Genomic DNA, 18,745 nt, shown 5'->3' on the forward strand with positions numbered 1-18,745 from the left:
TAGCAAGAAGAAATATACACCAAACTCTTCTTTACTGGGTGGCCAAACCAAAATGTGCACCGTAATATTTTAATATTTTAATAATTTTTATATTTTCTGATACATAATAAAAAAAATTAAAAAAAATTAGCAATCCTGGTGTTTTTTTCCCCTCTTTTTGTTTATGCCGTTCACAATGCGGGAACGAAATTTGTTATATTTCAATAGATCAGACAATCCCACATGCTACGATACCAAATATATGTTTATTTATTATTTATTTACATTTTTATTTCTATAATAGGGGCGGGTTTTTAATATTTTTAAAAAGTCATAAATCTTACTTGTGACATATATGCAATCATGAGATTGCATATACTGAAAAATGTTATGCTATTATTAGTGTCGCCAATCCGACAGGATCAAGGTAAGTATTACTTCTCCGCCTGTCAAGGATCGGGACCCCCCTCAGTCACACTAAAAATTCTGTCACCGACTTCCTTAAATGCTGCGATCGCTATTTATCGCAGAGTTTAAGGGGTTAATGGCAGGCAGCTGCGTGATCGCTGTCTGTCATTATCCCCAGCTCCTGGTACTTTAGTGTGTGTGTCGGGCTGTTTACACTGAATCACACATTAAAATCCCTTCACGTTCCTACTGCATGGGGCTTCGGCAGTAGAAACGTATATAGCCATATGGCTAATGTAATAGAAAATACACGACAAAACAATGCCAAGTCAATGCTTGTGACACAACTGTAAGAAAGCTGCTGAATAAAGATTAGGCAATTACACCACAGGGCACTATTAGGGCACTATAATGGGGTACTGTTAGTGGCACTGCAGTTGGCACTGTTATGGGGGCATTGTGGCTTTCCCTATTATGAATAAAGTAAGTAAAAGTAACTATATTCTTTCTTAATATCACTTAACTATTGTTTTTTTCTTTGTTATGTTAGCTATAATGTCACTGGGGTTCTTTTCTACAACAGTAGGGGTATGTTTACACAACTTTTTTTGGAGGCGAAAATACGTCCGTATTTTGATAGTTACCACCGTTTGATAATTACATACGTAATTGTCAAAATATGTTGTGTGAACATACTCTAAATATGTTTATTAATACCTCCAGTAAAATCTGAGATGTACATTTTCAATTTCATTTTGATTGTAATTCAGTGAGATTTTATAGATTGAATCAGCTCCTACATTTAATAGTATAGATAAATAGTGTGTGTTCAGATAGAGGGACAGACAGGTAGATAGACGATTCTTACATTACTGTCCTATTATGTCATTTTCTGAGATTTTCTGCTGTTTTTGATGAATCCAGTAATGAGTAGGAGGTCGCTCAGCATGATGTCGGCACAACAGGGGTACATGTGGGCTTTTTCTTGCTGTGATGCTGTCTTTGGACTAAGTGATGGATCATATTGTGCTAAGAGTCTGTTGCCAGAGTTATCCACCCACTATGTCGTTCTTTGCATGTGAAAACATGAATGACACTTGTATACACAGAGCGTGTCTAGTGGACAATACCTGATATACAATCAATAGGCACAATGTATGCAATGGTGATGAACTTGTTACAGACAGCAGTGATCATTGTAATGAAATAAGAAGTCAGGAGGTTATAAAAGCCACAATCTGCTCCTGCAGCACTTGTTATTTATGCTATAAAGCATTTCTTTTCTTATGAAGAATCTTAATTTAAATAAGAAATTAATTAACATGTAGCCCGGGTCCAGACAGCAAGGACAAAGAAAGAAAAGAAATGTTGTGACTTGTGAGAATATACCGTATATCAGGTGTTGGACCACCACAATGTATTTAAGGCCCCTCAACACTGTAGTTTGGCCCACTTATTGCAAATCACACAACTTACTTAGGCCCTTCATACTTCACAATGTAGTTAGACATGTGCCCCCATACTGTAGTCAATTCCCCATTTGTGCTCCCAACATTGTAGCTACCCACCCATTGTGCCCCCACACTATAATTAGTCCGCCTCATTTTGGCCCACTATTGCAAGGCCATTTCTTCCCACCCATTATTTAGGCCCCTTGTTTGTGCCCCACTCTTTGGTTAGTATCTCTGATTATTCCCCAGCCTTACGAAAAAACTCACCTCCTCCCTTTCCCATGCTGCGCTGCAAGTTCCTTTCCTGATACAGCCTCCTTATGCAGACAGCAGAATGCAGTGATACATTCAACAAACAAAAATAAATGTGTTTCAAATCAGACTGGCTCTTTCCAAAGCATGCATCAGCTCGGTGACCCACTGTATATAAAAACTTAGTCACCAATGTTCAAAACTCGGCCCAGCCTGTTACACCATGTCTACAACTAAATCAAGAAAAATATTTTGTGTTCATTTCTACAAAAAAAAGGTTGTTAAACAGGGCTTTTGATTTATGGTATGGCTTTTTTATGTTTTTTATCTTTTATGTTATTTATTTATTTTTTTTAATTATTCAGTTTACTGTCCTTACCTTGTATCTGGTTAGTTTTCATGGCTCCTCTGACTCCTGCTGCATGCCTTTATAACCCACTTGTTAAAGGATTAGAAAAGCACATTTACTTTCTTTCAAAAACAGCACCCCCCTGTCCTCAGGTTGTATGTAGTATTGCAACTCAGCTCCATTAACATCAATGAAACCAAGTTGCAAAACCCCAAACCCAAACTGAGGAGGGAGAGGGGCTGGTTCTAGAAGAAAGTGGCCATGTTTTCTAAAACTGGACAATCCATTTAATTTCTATCAGGTTTAAAGGGGTACTCCAACGGGGGGAGCACTTTTTTTGCTGGTGGCTGAGGGAAAAGATGTCCACTCACCTCCCCGCCCCGGTTCCAGCGGCGGGTCCCGCATCGCGGCGCTCCGGTTCCCGGTTCCCAGACGCTTCCTGGTGTCTGATGCGGGCCCGAGACGATACGTCTCAGGTCCGCTCAGCCAGTCAGTGACAGAGGCAGAATCTGTTTCAACCTGAGACGTATCGTTGCGGGGCCCGCCGCTGGAACCGGGGAGGTGAGTGGACGTCTTTTCCCTCAGCCACCTCCTCCCCGGTCGCAGCAAAAAAGTGCCCCCCCCCCGCTGGAGTACCCCTTTAATTTCTATCAAACAACAGTTATTATTACATATTATTACATTCTATTTTAACACAATTTAACTACTCAATCTTCAATGTTCCTGTGGTATATATTAGTAACTGCATCTTAACTTGTTTTCAACATTCCAAATATGAAAGAAAGATTAGGATGGTAGTTACATCCCTGCTAACAGTGCAAAGATATAATACTATAATACCATGATGAATAATGTTACCTGCCTCACGTTCACAGTCACACAGTGGCCTAGATCAATACATCTCCGTCATGTATCACAGACTGGGATCTATATACTTTAACCAGTTTGTAGAACACACGGTTTAGAAATCACTGATATTTGCAATCCAATAAACTATAAAACCTATTACCAAGCATCCTGGAGTTTAATGCACTTTATTTTCGGCTTGAAAGGCCACTTGACAGTGCATCTCCCCTGGGGTTAATCCCCACAATCTTTTGGGACCCTAACTGAATACCAAAAGGAGTTTTCTTTTACAGACTTAAAAATGTAAATTCTCAGAGATTGCCTGTAATCTCCTCACTGTCATAGAAGAGGCAATTGGATAAAGGCCTTGGTGGAAGTGAGCAGTTAATTCTGGTTGAAATTGTATAAGGGTGAATTCACACACCGCAGATTAGCTGAAGAAATTTCTGCCACTGTCCAATTAAAGTGGAGCAGGTTTTTAGTCGCAGAATTTTCTACAATAAATGTTCCATGTGAATTCAGAAGAACAGCAGCATTTCACTATAACTGAGAAGTCATTGACCACGCTAGGTCTAAAGTATTACCATAATTCAGGAATGGCAGATGATGGTTTATTGGCTGATAACTGGAAATTGTATTTGATATAGCTCCTTAATTTAAAGGGGGTCTTCCCATCTCACTTCTAGCCTCTCTAGTCTGTTTGTGGCAGCCAGAGGTGGTGAGGAATATGAAAACTGCAGAAGGCAGTGATTTTGTTGAACTTTGTGCAACTTCCATTGACTTTAATAGCAGTTGTATAAATGGTGTAGCCCCACAAGCACACTCAGTGGGGGAGATTTATCAAACATGGTATAAAGTGAAAGTGGCTCAGTTGCCCCTAGCAACCAATCAGATTCCACTTTTCATTTCTCACAGACTCTTTGGAAAATGAAAGGTGGAATCTGATTGGTTGCTAGGGGAAATTTGTTCCAAGCATCTACTACTCTTTCACTATAGTAATATTTTCTCATGTTGTTTTTGATCTTTCTCCCAATACTACTTGATAACACTAGTAATCCAGTCATTGTGCCTCTGCACGAACAGCACAGGCCTATTATAATCTTCATGGATGACAATGCTGTAGGTCATGGAGGTAGGCTGCTGGAGACTGGGGTACCCCAAATGGAGTGGCCTGCACTTTTTTTAGACCTAAATCCCATAGAAAACTTATAGGATCAGCCATGTAGAGACTCGTAACTCTGTACCCCAGAACCTCATTGACCTGAGGGCTGCCCTTCAAGAAGAGTCCAATGCCTCGCCTCCTACTTAAATGCCCTATTTTCCTGATATGTAGCAGGAACTCTTAATGTTTTCTGTAATGTCACCCACAAGCCCAGTGTAGTGTATAAGGAAAACCAAAGTTCTTTTGACAATTAATAGTAACATGTTAGAAGTATATATTGGTGAGTACCCTACATCCTCATCAGGTACCGATCAGGTACTAAAGAGGATAGATCTCACCCTTGTGTGCCCCTTTATTTTAGTGATTGGTGAGAATCTCAGCACCTTTGCCCACATTGTTAAATAATTCTAACATGTCTCTATGACAAAGTTGTTGTTTTTTTATGACATCTATTCTTCGGCATGGAGGCTGGAATGGTTTGATCTTAGAGCAGGTTTATAAAGGTGTATAAAGTAAGAAAATATGGGGAGATTTAACAAGCAGTCTTGGGCTTACACAGTTTTTGCAGTCTGTTTTTTTTATACGTTTTATGGAAAAAAAAGGATGAAAAACATGAAAAAACTGATGCATTTGTGTGCATTCGTTTTGATCTATTTCTCCATTCTTCCATTTTTTTATTAAAAAAAAACCAAAACGGATCAAGTACACAAAACGTGGTTGACGTGTTTTGATTAGAGATGAGTGAGCATACCCGTCCGAGCTTGGTACTCGTTCGAGTATTAGGGTACTCGATGATACTCATTACTCGGACGAGCAACTCGCCATACTCGAGACAGTGACATCTTCCTCTTCCTGTAAGTTTTGCTGCTTTTTTTTAGCCAATCATCATGCAGAAGAGTCTTTGGGAGCTCGTAGCATCACTTGGGAACCCTACATGTCGATAGCAGCGATTGGCTGGCCAGATCAGATGACCTGAGCATATAAGAATCAAGTCCCACGATGCTCACCTCATCCTTAGGGAGAGTGTTAGGGTTTGAAAAATAGTGTCTGTTAGGCAGGAATCATCCACAAAAAACATACAACTAAATTTTTTTGGCCTCCTCTTGGTTGCTGGCTGGGACTTGTAGTGCAGCTACCACCATCTTGGCTGCACGCTGTGCAGAGCGACTGGTGCCAAAAAGGGAACAACACATGGTCCACATAGACCCCAAAGCAATTGCCCAAAGTCCTCTCAGTACTCATTTTTGCTGATGCTGTACGCTGGCTGGCTGTTTTATGTATAAAATGGATGAAAAAATGGACTGAAAAATGCAGTGCAAACCCAGCCTTACAGTAAGATTGTCTTTTGTTGCCCACAACCAATGAGACCTCTTTTTTACCAGAGTACTTGAAAATGTGAAAGCTAGGCTCTAATTGGTTGCTGTGGGCAATAAAGATCATTCCTACTGTAAGATCGCTTGATAAATCTCTTTTATAGGTGCATAGTGGGTAGTATCCAAATAGCACATGTAAGTGCCAATATTACCAATGTACGGAAATGCCGCTAATTTACTGTATAATAAGAAGGTTTTTTAATTTCTCAAATACTTCCTAATAATTATGGAAATCACAGCTTGTTGTTCTTGTGTGAGAATCTTCACTGTTTACTTACAGAATATGAAAATATGAGATAGGATGTATTCAGAGGTTCAGTAAGTAAAAACTTTAAATTACATCTCAGTAAACTGAAATTGTGCCCAAAGCCATAATACATCCAAGTGCTTAAGGCCCTACAAGTAAAGGGAGAAGAGCCAAACTTCCTGTTGTAGAAAGGTTTCTGTTCCACGGGGTCCAAGGGGTCGACAACAGCACTTACCATTTAAAGGTTCTTTTATGAATGCATGGCAAAGGCTGGATGTATCAGCTGCAATGCTGCCTTTAGGGAATAGACCCCTTGTAAAAGGAACTTTAGTTAATTTGTGCTGTTGCTGACCCCTACTTGTGCCTCTGAAACATAAAAAAAATGTATTTAAAAATTGCAGAAATATTATTATTATTATTATTATTATTTAATAATGGACATCAATTGGTACTTGTAATATTGGCCATCCTATTATTAAAAGCAATGCAACGAGATCAGCTTTCCTATTTATGGACAAAAGCTGGATATGCAGTATTCTGCAGGTTGGATGGAAAGATACCTCTTGACTAGTGTTGAGCAAACTTGCAAAACTTTTCGGCATTATCCACATACAGCTGTTTCGAGGTGTTTACCCTCATCAGTGTGCAGTAAGATTCTGGTTAGGTGAGAGCAATGCCTAGTAGGGCCAAAAGGGAAACAGATCGCTGATCTCAGGGAGTCCAGCCAAAGACAAAACTGTTGGCTGCCAGTTAAAGCGCTCAATGCAGTGAAATCCTTGGTGCATTGCTCTCTGGGAAAAAAAATTGGCAAAAACATGTCTCAAAACATAGGACTAGCCAGATATCGCTCTGGGAAGGACCTAGCCATGGGTGGCTCCTGTAGGGAAACCACCTAGGGAGTAAAATACTGAGTGTTTGGGTTCGGAGAATGTTGCTAAACCCGAGCACTTCACTCAACACTATTCTTAACCCAATAACAGACAGATTCCATAGGAAGTGGTAAAACATCAAACATCTGCAATCAGAGAGAATACTTTATTAGGTTATGTTCACACAACGTATATTTTCATAAAAGTACGGCCGTTGTTGCCGATTGCAACAACTGCTGTGATTAATATGAAAATATATGTTACATTGCCGTCTATGGAATCCCAGCCGGAGCGTATACACATAGTATATGCTCCGGCCGGGATCTCTAGCAGTGCTGCAAAAAACTAACATGTCAGTTTTCTGTGGCCTCTATTCATTGAATATATATATATATATATATATATTAATAGCATAGCAGTGGTGGCAGGAAGGCCATGCCCTTGGTGTACTTAGATACATGACATTGGTGTATCTTACTATGCCAGTGCCTGAAATGTACTTTAATGAGAGGAGTGTCTACAACAATGTTCACTGCATCAACAAAAAAGGAGTATTGGAGACAATATTTTTTAATATTCTATAATAAAATACTGCGACATCCTTATAAATATATGTTGGTGGGCAATTATCAATTTCTATAATATTCTATTTTACTGACCAGGGTCTGAACCTTAGCTACATCTAATACATACATAAGTAAATGCATAATGTTCATAGCAACAGTGATTTGTGATATGTAAACAGTCATCTCTGATATGATATGAACAGTCACCTGTGACTAATACTACCATGCAATAAGTAGTTATACTGAACTTAGGAATCCTATACAGTGGATTTGAATCCTATACAGTGGGTTTGAATTTCTATATAGTGGGTTTGAATCCTATACAGCGAGTTTTAATCCTATACAGCGGGTTTGAATCCTATACAGCGGGTTTGAATCCTATACAGTGGGTTTGAATCCTATACAGTGGAATTGCTCAGGACATGGGAAGCACATGCTAATACTGACATAATGTGCTGTTATCACTGGTGGTCAATGGACTTCCTGCACATGATGGCAATGTGAGTCCCTGCCTTGCTAAAAAGCGGACACAGCACATTGGTAACAGAAGCACAAACCAAGATGACGTTTGTAAAGCTGCTGCCAAAGAAGCAAAAGTTAAAAAAAAAATCAGAAGGGAAAAAGCCACTAGAGAAACCTCAGAGATGCTGAGCTCCCAGAGTAGCCTCAATGTGTAGCAGCAGCAGCCTGTAATGTCAGTGTGATAGGATATTCCAGGAAGGGGAGAGGCAAAGGAGACTGTGTGGGATCTGCTGGCCAAATAATAAGACCTGCACAGTGCACAGAGTCTGGACAGAACCTGGTGTCTGTCAATAACCATGCACATAGGAGGCCTCCCAGAACTTCTGCTCTGCTCACTCCATAGCCAGTGGCTGTGCAGCCCAAGACATTGCATTGGGACATGTTACTGAACCACAGGAGAACATGTGCTAGATGGTTTGGTTGAGTTACTGGAGGAACAAAAAAAAAAAGTTTCCTCTGGTTCTGATTTTTTTTTTCACCATAGTTGAAGAAGTAAAATCTGAAGATGTGGGGGTGGGAGGATTGCCCCCTCTGCCTTGGATTTAGTGGCTGTCATGCAGAGAAGGATTGGGGAGGAATTGTACAATGACTGAGCTGGTCTCTATGGCCATTAAGGGTATTAATCTCTCTCTCCACCTTCTTTCTCTTTGGCCTCCTCTGATGGAAAGACAGCTCCTGACCGCTGTGTCACCTACTCAGTAGGGGCAGAACATGTCCCTGGGTCCTCATTGTTAGCATAAGCTGAGGTCTACTTATTCACTGCAAGCTGGGATCTTGCCTTCAACTTTCCATTCCATCTTCTCACATATCACTGCCTCCAAGACCACTCACCTCCATAGCAACATCCTCTGCAGCAACCAGAGAAATCCTGAAAACTCAATGAAACCTCCCTGCAAGCATATCCTGGCATTGAGCTGCCTGCATCTGTAGTGCCACAGGTGGAGCAGAAGCCTCCAGTGACTGCAGAAACACCTGCTGCCTCCACTGCAGATATGAGGATCCTCACTTTCCTGGTCGGCCTCAAGACTTTATGGGTTTTAGCCTTCTCCTCTTTGACCAATACCATGGCTGTGAACAACAGTGGAAAGTGGTGGTAAGTGGTGCTGGGTACTATGGTGCCCCAGAAGTGGAGCAATGATAAGGGAGTCTGGTGTATATGTTTGTTTAGTACAGAATTATATGGATTCAGGGATTTTAGTATATGTCAGATGCTGTTTATACTGAATGAAAACCTAAATCTATTACTGTATGCTTCTTTCCTTATTGCATATTCATACAGTGTAAAGGTAATGGACCACACATACAGCTCTGTATATTGTGCAGCTGCAGCCCCATGATCTGTCCATTGCAGTGCACCTGCCCTGAGCCTCACAGGCTGCATGTATCCTGTATACATAGATGTACCTTATATATCTGCAGTATAGCAAGGATTACATATGCATTAACATGGCTACCCAGAACATGGAATGGGTGTAACTTTGTATTGTACCAATATCCAATAATAATAATTATTCATCATATTAACTTTATTCATATGGAACATTGTTTCATGAATTGGACCTGACATTCATTCCATCCTTACTAACAGTGTACTATGATAAAATTCCTATTAACAGTGGACTATTATAACATTCTTACTAATTGTATAATATGATAACACTTATTACCAGTGTACTATGATAACACTCCTATTAAAAGTGTCCTATTATAACATTCTTACTATGAGTGTACTATTAGTATTAACAGTGTACTATGATAACACTTATTAACAGGGTTTTATGATAACACTCCTATTAACAGTGTCCTATTATAACATTCTTAGTAACAGTGTACTATGATAACATTCTTACTAATTGTATACTATGATAACACTTATTAACAATGTACTATGATAACACCCCTATTAACAGTGTACTGTTACAACATTCTTATTAACAGTGTACTGTAACACTAATGCTTACTAGCAGTAAATTGAAAAATTAAAAACACTATAATAATACCTAAAACATGCAATTATAAGTGTATTTAACAAGGATATAAAATGACATTATATCTCTTCTCATAGAGGGCAAGAATAATTCTGTGGATTTTATAGAATCAGTATATAATCCACAGAATATTCCTGCAGACTTACATCAGTGGAATGTCACTAAGAGTAATAAGTCTATGGACTCATAACTCAGTAAAATAATGTGCAGCTAGTATACCTCTGCACCTGTACCTACCTGTACCTTATATAAGAGATCACACCCATATTTATATCTGCATTTTTGGACATAACCTGCATCTACTGTAATCATATTCACTATAATAGAAGTGCATGCCACCTTATCAAACATTACAGCACTTATATGCAGCCTGTTGTCTCATAGTGCATTTTACCTGTAAACAAGGTAATACATCACAACTAGGACTTTTTTTATGCTAGGTAAGGTTATAATGCAAGGAAAAATAACTATTACATAGTAAATAATACATCAAATGTTACTGTTATTTATATTGTTTGCACAAAATGCCACCCACTGCCTGCAATTTACAGCATCTTGCAGTCTGAAATGCATGAAATATAGGGTTCTGATTTACTTACACAAACTTTATGTTATTTATTTATTTATTCATACATACAAACAATATTTATTTATACAGACTTAATGTGTTTTATTTATTTATTCATACAAACAATATTTATACAAACCTAATATTAGACTAGTTTTATGATTTGTTGTTCCATCTACCTGTATTGAATGAATGAATGAATGAATGACTTATATTATTACACCATGTGACACCCACAAGACTACAACAGTCCTGATGACCACTTTATTGTTTGCACCCACTATATTACATTACCAATGCATAAACACAGGTCAACATGTTTTATGTTATTGCTGTTGCACTTCCTAGTAATACATTTCAGCCTTTTTTTAGAACTTGCTCTCATAGTCAGTGCCAAAGTGGTTTGATATGAATGGCTACATTAGTGTAAACCCACAATGCAGCCATACTATCAATTATATGAAAATAATCTCCTCTTCTTTTGCTTGCCTCATCAATCGATATGCATTGCACTAACCACAACCACGGTAACATAACCCTGCGACTTACACATCTATCTGCCCATAAGAGAGACATGTGGTTGTCCAAAGTGTAAACAGAGCAGATGGAAAGCAGAGGTGATACATATAATAGTTCTATTATTACAGAGTTCAGAGGTCCAAGTGTAACATATGGATGACTGATGACAGTCCACAGGCATATTTACATAAGAATGCAAAAAGGTGAATAGAACATACAGTATATGTGCAAGTGGCTATGTGACATCATCTAACACCACCAATACAACATCTTCATCAGTCTATATGTATTTAATGCTTGAATGTTTCGTGTTTCATGCTTACTATCCTAATATCTATATCTTAATACCCTTTATATCTTTTAGGGGTATAGTAAACATAGCTTCCAATGGAAATGTGCTCCCAGGATCAGACGTAGGCCCAGTTCCTCTTGTGTTAGATCCAAGTCTTCAACTTTTAAGCAGAAGACAGAGACGTCTAATCCGTCAAAACCCAGGCATCCTACAAAGCATTACACGTGGGCTTCTCAGTGCGATTCGCGAATGCAAGTGGCAGTTCCGAAACCGTCGATGGAACTGTCCTACTGGACCGGGAAACCAGGTTTTTGGCAAAATAATCAATCGAGGTAAGGAATAAATGCAGAAATAAGAGTATCTAAGACATTGCTTGTTTGGTATAAGTCTTTCAGTGGGATTAGAAGCACTTTGTATAAGCCACAATTCTATAAGTGCACTACAAGTAATAAGTGATCTCCATCTATTGCAGGCTGCAGGGAGACTGCCTTTGTATTTGCTATCACTAGTGCTGGTGTAACTCATTCTGTGGCTCGTTCCTGTTCAGAGGGTTCTATTGAATCCTGCTCATGTGATTACCGGCGGCGAGGCCCTGGAGGACCAGACTGGCACTGGGGAGGCTGCAGTGACAATATTGAATTTGGAAGGTTCATAGGAAAAGAGTTTGTGGACTCAAGTGAAAGAGGGAGAGACCTGAAGTATCTGGTGAACCTACACAACAACCAAGCTGGCAGAATGGTAAGTCTAGATTTTGCACATTCAACAATTCACTGGGTCTAATTCAATAACATGCATGTAGTCTATACAATCAGCCATAACAGTAAAGGCTTGGACAGGTGAAGCACATGTATAATCTCTTGACATCAGCACATGTGAAGGGGTGAGATATATTAGGCAGTGAGTGATCAGTCAGTTTATGACGTTGTGATGGCTAGAGGAGCTAAAATTTGATGGCTAGATGAGTGGGTCAGAGAATCTCCAAAATAACAGGTCCTGTGGGGTGTTCATGGTTGTGCCAAAAGTTGTTCCAGGAAGGACAGCAGATGAACCAGCAACAGGGTCCTTGATGGCCAAGGCTTGGTGCATGGGGAGCAAAGGCAAGCCATGTATTCTAATTCCATTGAAGAGCTACTGTAGTACAATGGCGTCTAATGGCACTAATGTGCCAGATATTGGAGGACACCTTTGGAGGTCTTGTGGAATCTATGCTGTTTTGACAGCTTGAGGGGTATAGTTTATTAGTGTATGTACTAGTCACAGGTCAAGGTTTAAAGGCAATGTATCACCTAGATATTTTAATAGTGATCAGAGACAGGTCCTGAAACAAGTTTTTTTTCTAATCAGTTAAATTTTTTTTATTGTGTTTTTAAAAAAAATGAAAGTAGAAAATTTTAAATGAAAGAAAAAAAAGCTCCAAAAATCACCAAAAATTCTTAAAAATATGCCATGTTCCCACACAGACTTTTTGCTCAGTATTTTGATCAGAATTTTGCAACCAAAACCAGGAGTGGATTGAAAACACACAAAGTCCATGTACACACACTGTTGAAATTGAGTGGATGGCCGCCATTTTTTTAAAAAAACAGCGTCCATTTTTAAAACAGCGGACATAACTGTGGCTGATCCAATTTAAACAGTGTGTGAACATAGCCTTTTTGTGTTTTTAATTTACTCATGGTTTTGTTTGCAAAATACTGACCAAAATACTGGGCAAAAATACTGTTTCTCATCCTTACCTCCTGACTTATTTGTGTCCATTATGGTCTATGGAAAGGGGAGGGGTAAAAGGGGCGAGGGAGCATGGAGAGGAGACAAACAGCTCATGTATAGAAGAGAGCAGAATACATAATCCTGCAATCTTATCTCACCAAGTTCCCAGATAAGCATTGACCTTTCTTACCTGTAATTCAGCATTTTATGTGCCATGACACACAGACCCAGAATTATCAAAGGGTGTAAAATATAAACTGGTGTAAACTGCACACAACACCCAATTACAGCTCCTCTTTCATGTTACCAAAGCTGAATGCTGAGCTGTGATTGGTTGCTGTGGGCGGTTTACACCAGTGGAAATTTTACACCCTTTGATAAACCTCCCCTACTGTCTCCAAACTGTCCGAGCTGTTTCTCTCCTCTTCCTGCTCACTCATGTCCCTCGGCCCCTCCCCCCTCCATAGGTTATAATAGACTCGGCAAACCCGTCTTTACTTTTCTCCTCTGTAATGAAGACGGCTTTGCCTGATAATGAGCAGATAAGAATGGGGAGAGAGGCTGCAAAACAGCTTCTTGAGTACAGAAGGAAAATCTTTTCCTTAATAAAACCATTACCCAGTTTCATAAAATCGCTTGTACTATTCATTACATGACAGTTCACATTCCCTTTGAGATGTTAAATCCGCCACTTTTTTCAGGTTTGGCCATCTGTCTTAAGTGTATGGCAGCCTTCTGATCAGGGAGGGATAAGCTGGTTCCAGAGCTGGTGGCTTATCAGTTGACAGTATTTAAAAATAAGTAATGCTACCTAACCATTGAACTGTTATCATTATGCCCCCCCCCCCCCGGCATACGCCACGGGAGAGGCACAGATTTTGGTCTTTTCAGTGGCGTGTACAAGGAGTAAGCCTGCTTTCCTGATGGATGGGTTGGGGGAGGGGTGGTGGCACAGCAAGGCAGGAATCAGGTGTGGCCTAAGTTATCATGGTTTACACCTGGAAACACACATAAACCATGCAGAAATCTACACCTGCTTTAGCATGCACCTCTTGCACTGGGGAAATGGGGGTGAAGCTTTATTAATCTTAATAAATGTCCCCCTATAAGTTAAAGAATGGTTAACAATATAGACTGATCTGAATTTAATTTTGATTCGAGCAGGTATGTTACTATTTTATGGCATTATTTAAGTATTCCATTTATGTCTTGTAGACTGTGCTGACAGAGATGCGCCAAGAATGCAAGTGTCATGGAATGTCCGGATCCTGCTCACTTAGAACCTGCTGGATGCGTCTTCCCCCATTTCGTGCAGTGGGGGATGCTTTAAAAGACCGGTTTGATGGTGCCTCCAAGGTCACATACAGTAACAACGGCAGCAACCGTGGAAGTTCCCGTAGTGACCTCCCACATCTAGAACCTGAGAACCCTTCTCATGCAATGCCTTCTTCTAGAGATTTGGTGTACTTTGAGAAGTCGCCGAATTTCTGCAGCCCAAGCGAAAAGACTGGAACCCCAGGTACAACCGGTCGAATATGCAACAGCACCTCTTTAGGCCTGGATGGTTGTGAACTTCTGTGCTGTGGCAGAGGTTACAGGAGCCGAGCCGAAAAGGTCACTGAAAGGTGTCACTGTACCTTTCACTGGTGTTGTCATGTCACCTGCTTGAACTGCACTACCACACAGATAGTCCACGAATGCTTGTGAAGTTCACTCTCTTACTCTCTGCACTGAGTACAGTACTACTTTAAGTTGCCTTCTAAATGAAAGGTTGGGAGTAGCAGCAGTGTGACAACAGGTCAGGAAATAGCCCTGGCGCATGGACACTCTGAATGGCTGGCATTGCACTCAAAATAAATAAGGGACAAGATACTGCTCTACAAGAACAACCTATAGGGGATGCACAGATTATTCAGTCTGGAGTTCTTCCATCTCCTATTACAAAATGATACATAGAGCCACAGTGCCATACAGAACTGTATAGTACACTGCAGTCAATGTACATATATTGTAGAGTTTTTCGGCTAGCACTGATAATGCACTGATAACAGTATTTTTTCTTAACCTCACATACCTTATCCATAGGGATTCATGCCAAACCAAGGTACCTCAACAGAAATAATATAGCATAATCCAACAGGCAGATGATGTATATGCAGGAGGATATACAACAGATTTACTCAGTAAAAGGTGTGATGGTTACGTCTACAAGACCTCAGTGAGGATTTCTCTCGGATTCCGCAAGGAATTGAAGAGGAAAGATTTCTGCTTGAAATTCCTCTTCTTTTCTGCTCTGGCAGAATAGGAGCAGAATAGGGGTGGGTTCCGCCGCGGAAAATTTCTGTTGGATTCCGTCGCTCCGTACCTGCTCGCGGCGTCGCACATCTCTGCCCATCCCATAGACACCATTTTATTCGATTCCGCCTTGACATGTTATTTCTTTCGGCGGACGGCGGAATTCATCCACCCATAGAATGGTGTCTACGGAACGGGCGGAGATGTGCCTCACCACGATCGGATACGAGCGATGTATTACGCCAGAACTTCTCTGCGCGGATTCCTTAGTGTGAACCCACCCTAGGTGCGGAATTTTGAGCAGAATTTAAGCCCCGTTAACTTCTATAGGATTCCTCTAGCGGAATCCGCCAAAAGAATGAACCCGTCCATTGTTTGGGTGGAACATGGATTCCGCACGGAATCCGGACAAATTTCGGGATGAAAATTTCCGCCGTGTGCACTAATGAACAGAGATACTAAAGAAATTCATGGGAGCCAAGACCGCTCATTTTTTACCGTCAGAATTTCGAGCAGATTCTGAGTGCATTTCGACATGGAATCGGCGCGGAATTCCACAAGAATTCCTCAGTGTGCACATACCCTTAATGTTAGCATATTACTCATAGTCGAATAAATCTTCTGTTACCAATCCACAGTCTCATGATACTGTGTTGGTATCAGCAGTATTGCAGCCTGTGATATGAAGGAGAGGTGCTAAGAAGATTAAATCTAACAAAGCCCGTACGTCTGAGATCTAGGGCCTCCCAAGAAACTCATCTCAGGATAATGGTGAAAAAAAGCCATGGAAGGGAAGATAGGGAAAAGAATGAGCTGCTCAAAGCAACTGCGATTCCTGTAGGAGTAAATGCTACTTTAAAACATGAATGAATATTTGTCAAGGAGAAGCATAGTGACAGAATACCCACTGGGAATAATATTAGGATGTGAATATGACAAAGGGCGTTTTATTTACTCACTCAGCTGGATAAGTGGTGGGAACAAAAATGGAGATGCTGAGTTCCCGATATCTGTTATTCACAGGCCTTGTTTAGGGAACGGGCCAAATTGTTCCCCTCTATGGGCCCAGCACCAAAGAACTCACACGCAGAAGAAATTAAAAACTTGTCACGTAAGGCTATTAGTATTAAGGGGGGGTTGGGGGTCCTTCTAATACAAAGACAAAATGTCTTTCTATAAATGCACTTTTATCATTATTAAAATGAATTTTCCTGAAATTCCTATAATTTATATTGGAGAAAGGATATATAGGGAGGAGGATGGCACAGTCCCACTCGTGCTGAGGTCTGCTGTAGACTTAGGGAGATGAATAACTCAATCTATGGGACTCTCAGTATGTGGATAAAACACTGAATACTGAATCAGTATAAATACATCTTACAGATCTTAAAGGGGTAGTGCGGCGGTAAAGAATTATTGACAGAATAACACACATTACAAAGTTATACAACTTTGTAATGTATGTAATGTCTGTGAATGGCCCCCTTCCCCGTGTCCCACCACCCCCACTTGTGTACCCGGAAGTGTGGTGTGCTATAAATACCTGTCACGTGCCGACTCATCTCCGATCTTCAGTCTGCGATGTCGTCTTCGGATGGCCGGGCCGAATCCCTCCGAGCGTCCTGAGTGCCGACCGCCCTCTTCAGCGTCATCGGCTGCTCAGTCGAGATTGGCTGAGCATAACTGTGCTCAGCCAATCGTGGCTGAGCAGCCGATGACGCGGCCGCGTCATCAGCTACTCAGCCGCGATTGGCTGAGCCAAACTGTGCTCAGCCAATCGCGGCTGAGCATCTGATGACGCTGAAGAGGGAGGCCGGCACTCAGGACGCTTGGAGGGATTCGGCCCGGCCATCCGAAGACGACATCGCAGACTGAAGATCAGAGACAGGTGTCGGCATGTGACAGGTATGTATAGCGCACCACACTTCCGGGTACACAAGCGGGGGTGGTGGGACACGGGGAAGGGGGCCATTCACAGACATTACATACATTACAAAGTTGTATAACTTTGTAATGTGTGTTATTCTGTCAATAATTCTTTACCGCCGCACTACCCCTTTAATAAAAGTCACATTTTATTTTGATGTTCTTTGGATCATATTTTAGTCAACTACAACATATATGTGCTTGACCCTCACTATTCATGTGGATATTGATGCGGATGTTGGAACCACACAATGTCCAAATGACAGCAGTAAATTACCAATATAGTTTTTACCATTTCTTATGTAGACTTTATATAGCACTTCTGATAGTTCTCCTTGCTTGTGTCTATCCTGGCACATAATGATGTATGTTATTTATCAGACTTCAGTATAGGATCTTATGCCACTAATGTCATCTACTATGTTACTATGTGTGTACATTTATGTTAGTTTGGTATTGTATTATCTCACTAGTGTGCTAGCGTTATTTTTACACTGAATAGCTGAAGAATAATTTCTATAATCATTCCTTTAATCATACCACTAATGTACAGTAACACTACCTGTCTACCTGTATTGTGAATGATCCAATTTACAACAATACAATGACAAAGCATTGTAAAATAATAATGGTGAAATGATAGACACTTACCACCAGTGGCATAGGGGCCCCACAATCTATTTCCTTCTCAGTCTCTTCTCATACACTGCCAACTTAAAACATACTGAAATGAAAATGAACATATTACTTCACAGTACAATTCCCTCAATTCGATATATTATTCACGATGGGTAGGACATGTGTTATATGTATATAAATATGGTTCATATACGTCATTGACAAACATGGTCTCTCATTGGTTTCACTACTGCTGCCATGTGTGTCTATTATATACTGGAATCACTGTGCCTCTACGTTCAGATGTCAGGTCTGTTCCTGATGTCACCTATTCAGCTGCTGCAGCATATGATTTCTGGCTGACTATATCGCCAAATGTATGCCTTATTTACTCTACTGTACTATACTATACTGTATAAAGTAGCTCCTATTGTTAGGGCATATCTAGAATTATATTTTGATGTAGATTATTTCAATGTAACCTGTAAATAACCCTTCAGGTATTTGGGATTTGTAAATAAAACTATTTATTGTGACAACTTTTATATCCTAGAGCTGCTGCCTGTTATTTAAAAGTAGCGATGAAACTTTCAGACCCTTCCTTCTTCAGTTTATGTCAAGGAAATAGTATGTGTGTGCAAAGTGTATGTACCAGAAAGAGATTTGGGAACTGTGAATTTGTGGTGAATAGACAATAAGGTCAATGCGTGTAGTGATGCAATAAAACCATATAGGGGAGATTTATCAAACATGGTGTAAAGTAGAATTGTCTCAGTTGCCCCTAGCAACCAATCAGATTGCACCT

At 40.4% G+C, this 18,745-nt stretch overlaps 1 protein-coding gene across 1 annotated transcript; it reads left to right on the forward strand.

Annotated features, from left to right (window-relative positions):
* Positions 1-9,016: 9,016 nt before the first annotated feature.
* WNT1 (Wnt family member 1) lies at positions 9,017-14,808 on the forward strand. Its single transcript, XM_069972142.1, has 4 exons — positions 9,017-9,117; positions 11,464-11,723; positions 11,864-12,129; positions 14,317-14,808. Exons 1-4 carry the CDS (start codon positions 9,017-9,019, stop codon positions 14,806-14,808), a joined length of 1,119 nt encoding a protein of 372 aa, XP_069828243.1.
* The last annotated feature ends 3,937 nt before the right edge of the window (positions 14,809-18,745 follow it).

This window comes from Dendropsophus ebraccatus, chromosome 5, assembly GCF_027789765.1.
Source record: "Dendropsophus ebraccatus isolate aDenEbr1 chromosome 5, aDenEbr1.pat, whole genome shotgun sequence".
In the NCBI taxonomy this organism is placed as follows: domain Eukaryota; kingdom Metazoa; phylum Chordata; class Amphibia; order Anura; family Hylidae; genus Dendropsophus; species Dendropsophus ebraccatus.

What these genes read in the sequence shown, in the direction of transcription:
- WNT1 (XM_069972142.1), top strand. Translation starts at nt 9,017, where the DNA reads ATGAGGATCCTCACTTTCCTGGTCGGCCTCAAGACTTTATGGGTTTTA. An exon ending in AACAACAGTGGAAAGTGGTG is followed by an intron (nt 9,118 to 11,463) that starts GTAAGTGGTGCT and finishes TATATCTTTTAG; the next exon opens with GGGTATAGTAAACATAGCTT. An exon ending in TGGCAAAATAATCAATCGAG is followed by an intron (nt 11,724 to 11,863) that starts GTAAGGAATAAA and finishes CATCTATTGCAG; the next exon opens with GCTGCAGGGAGACTGCCTTT.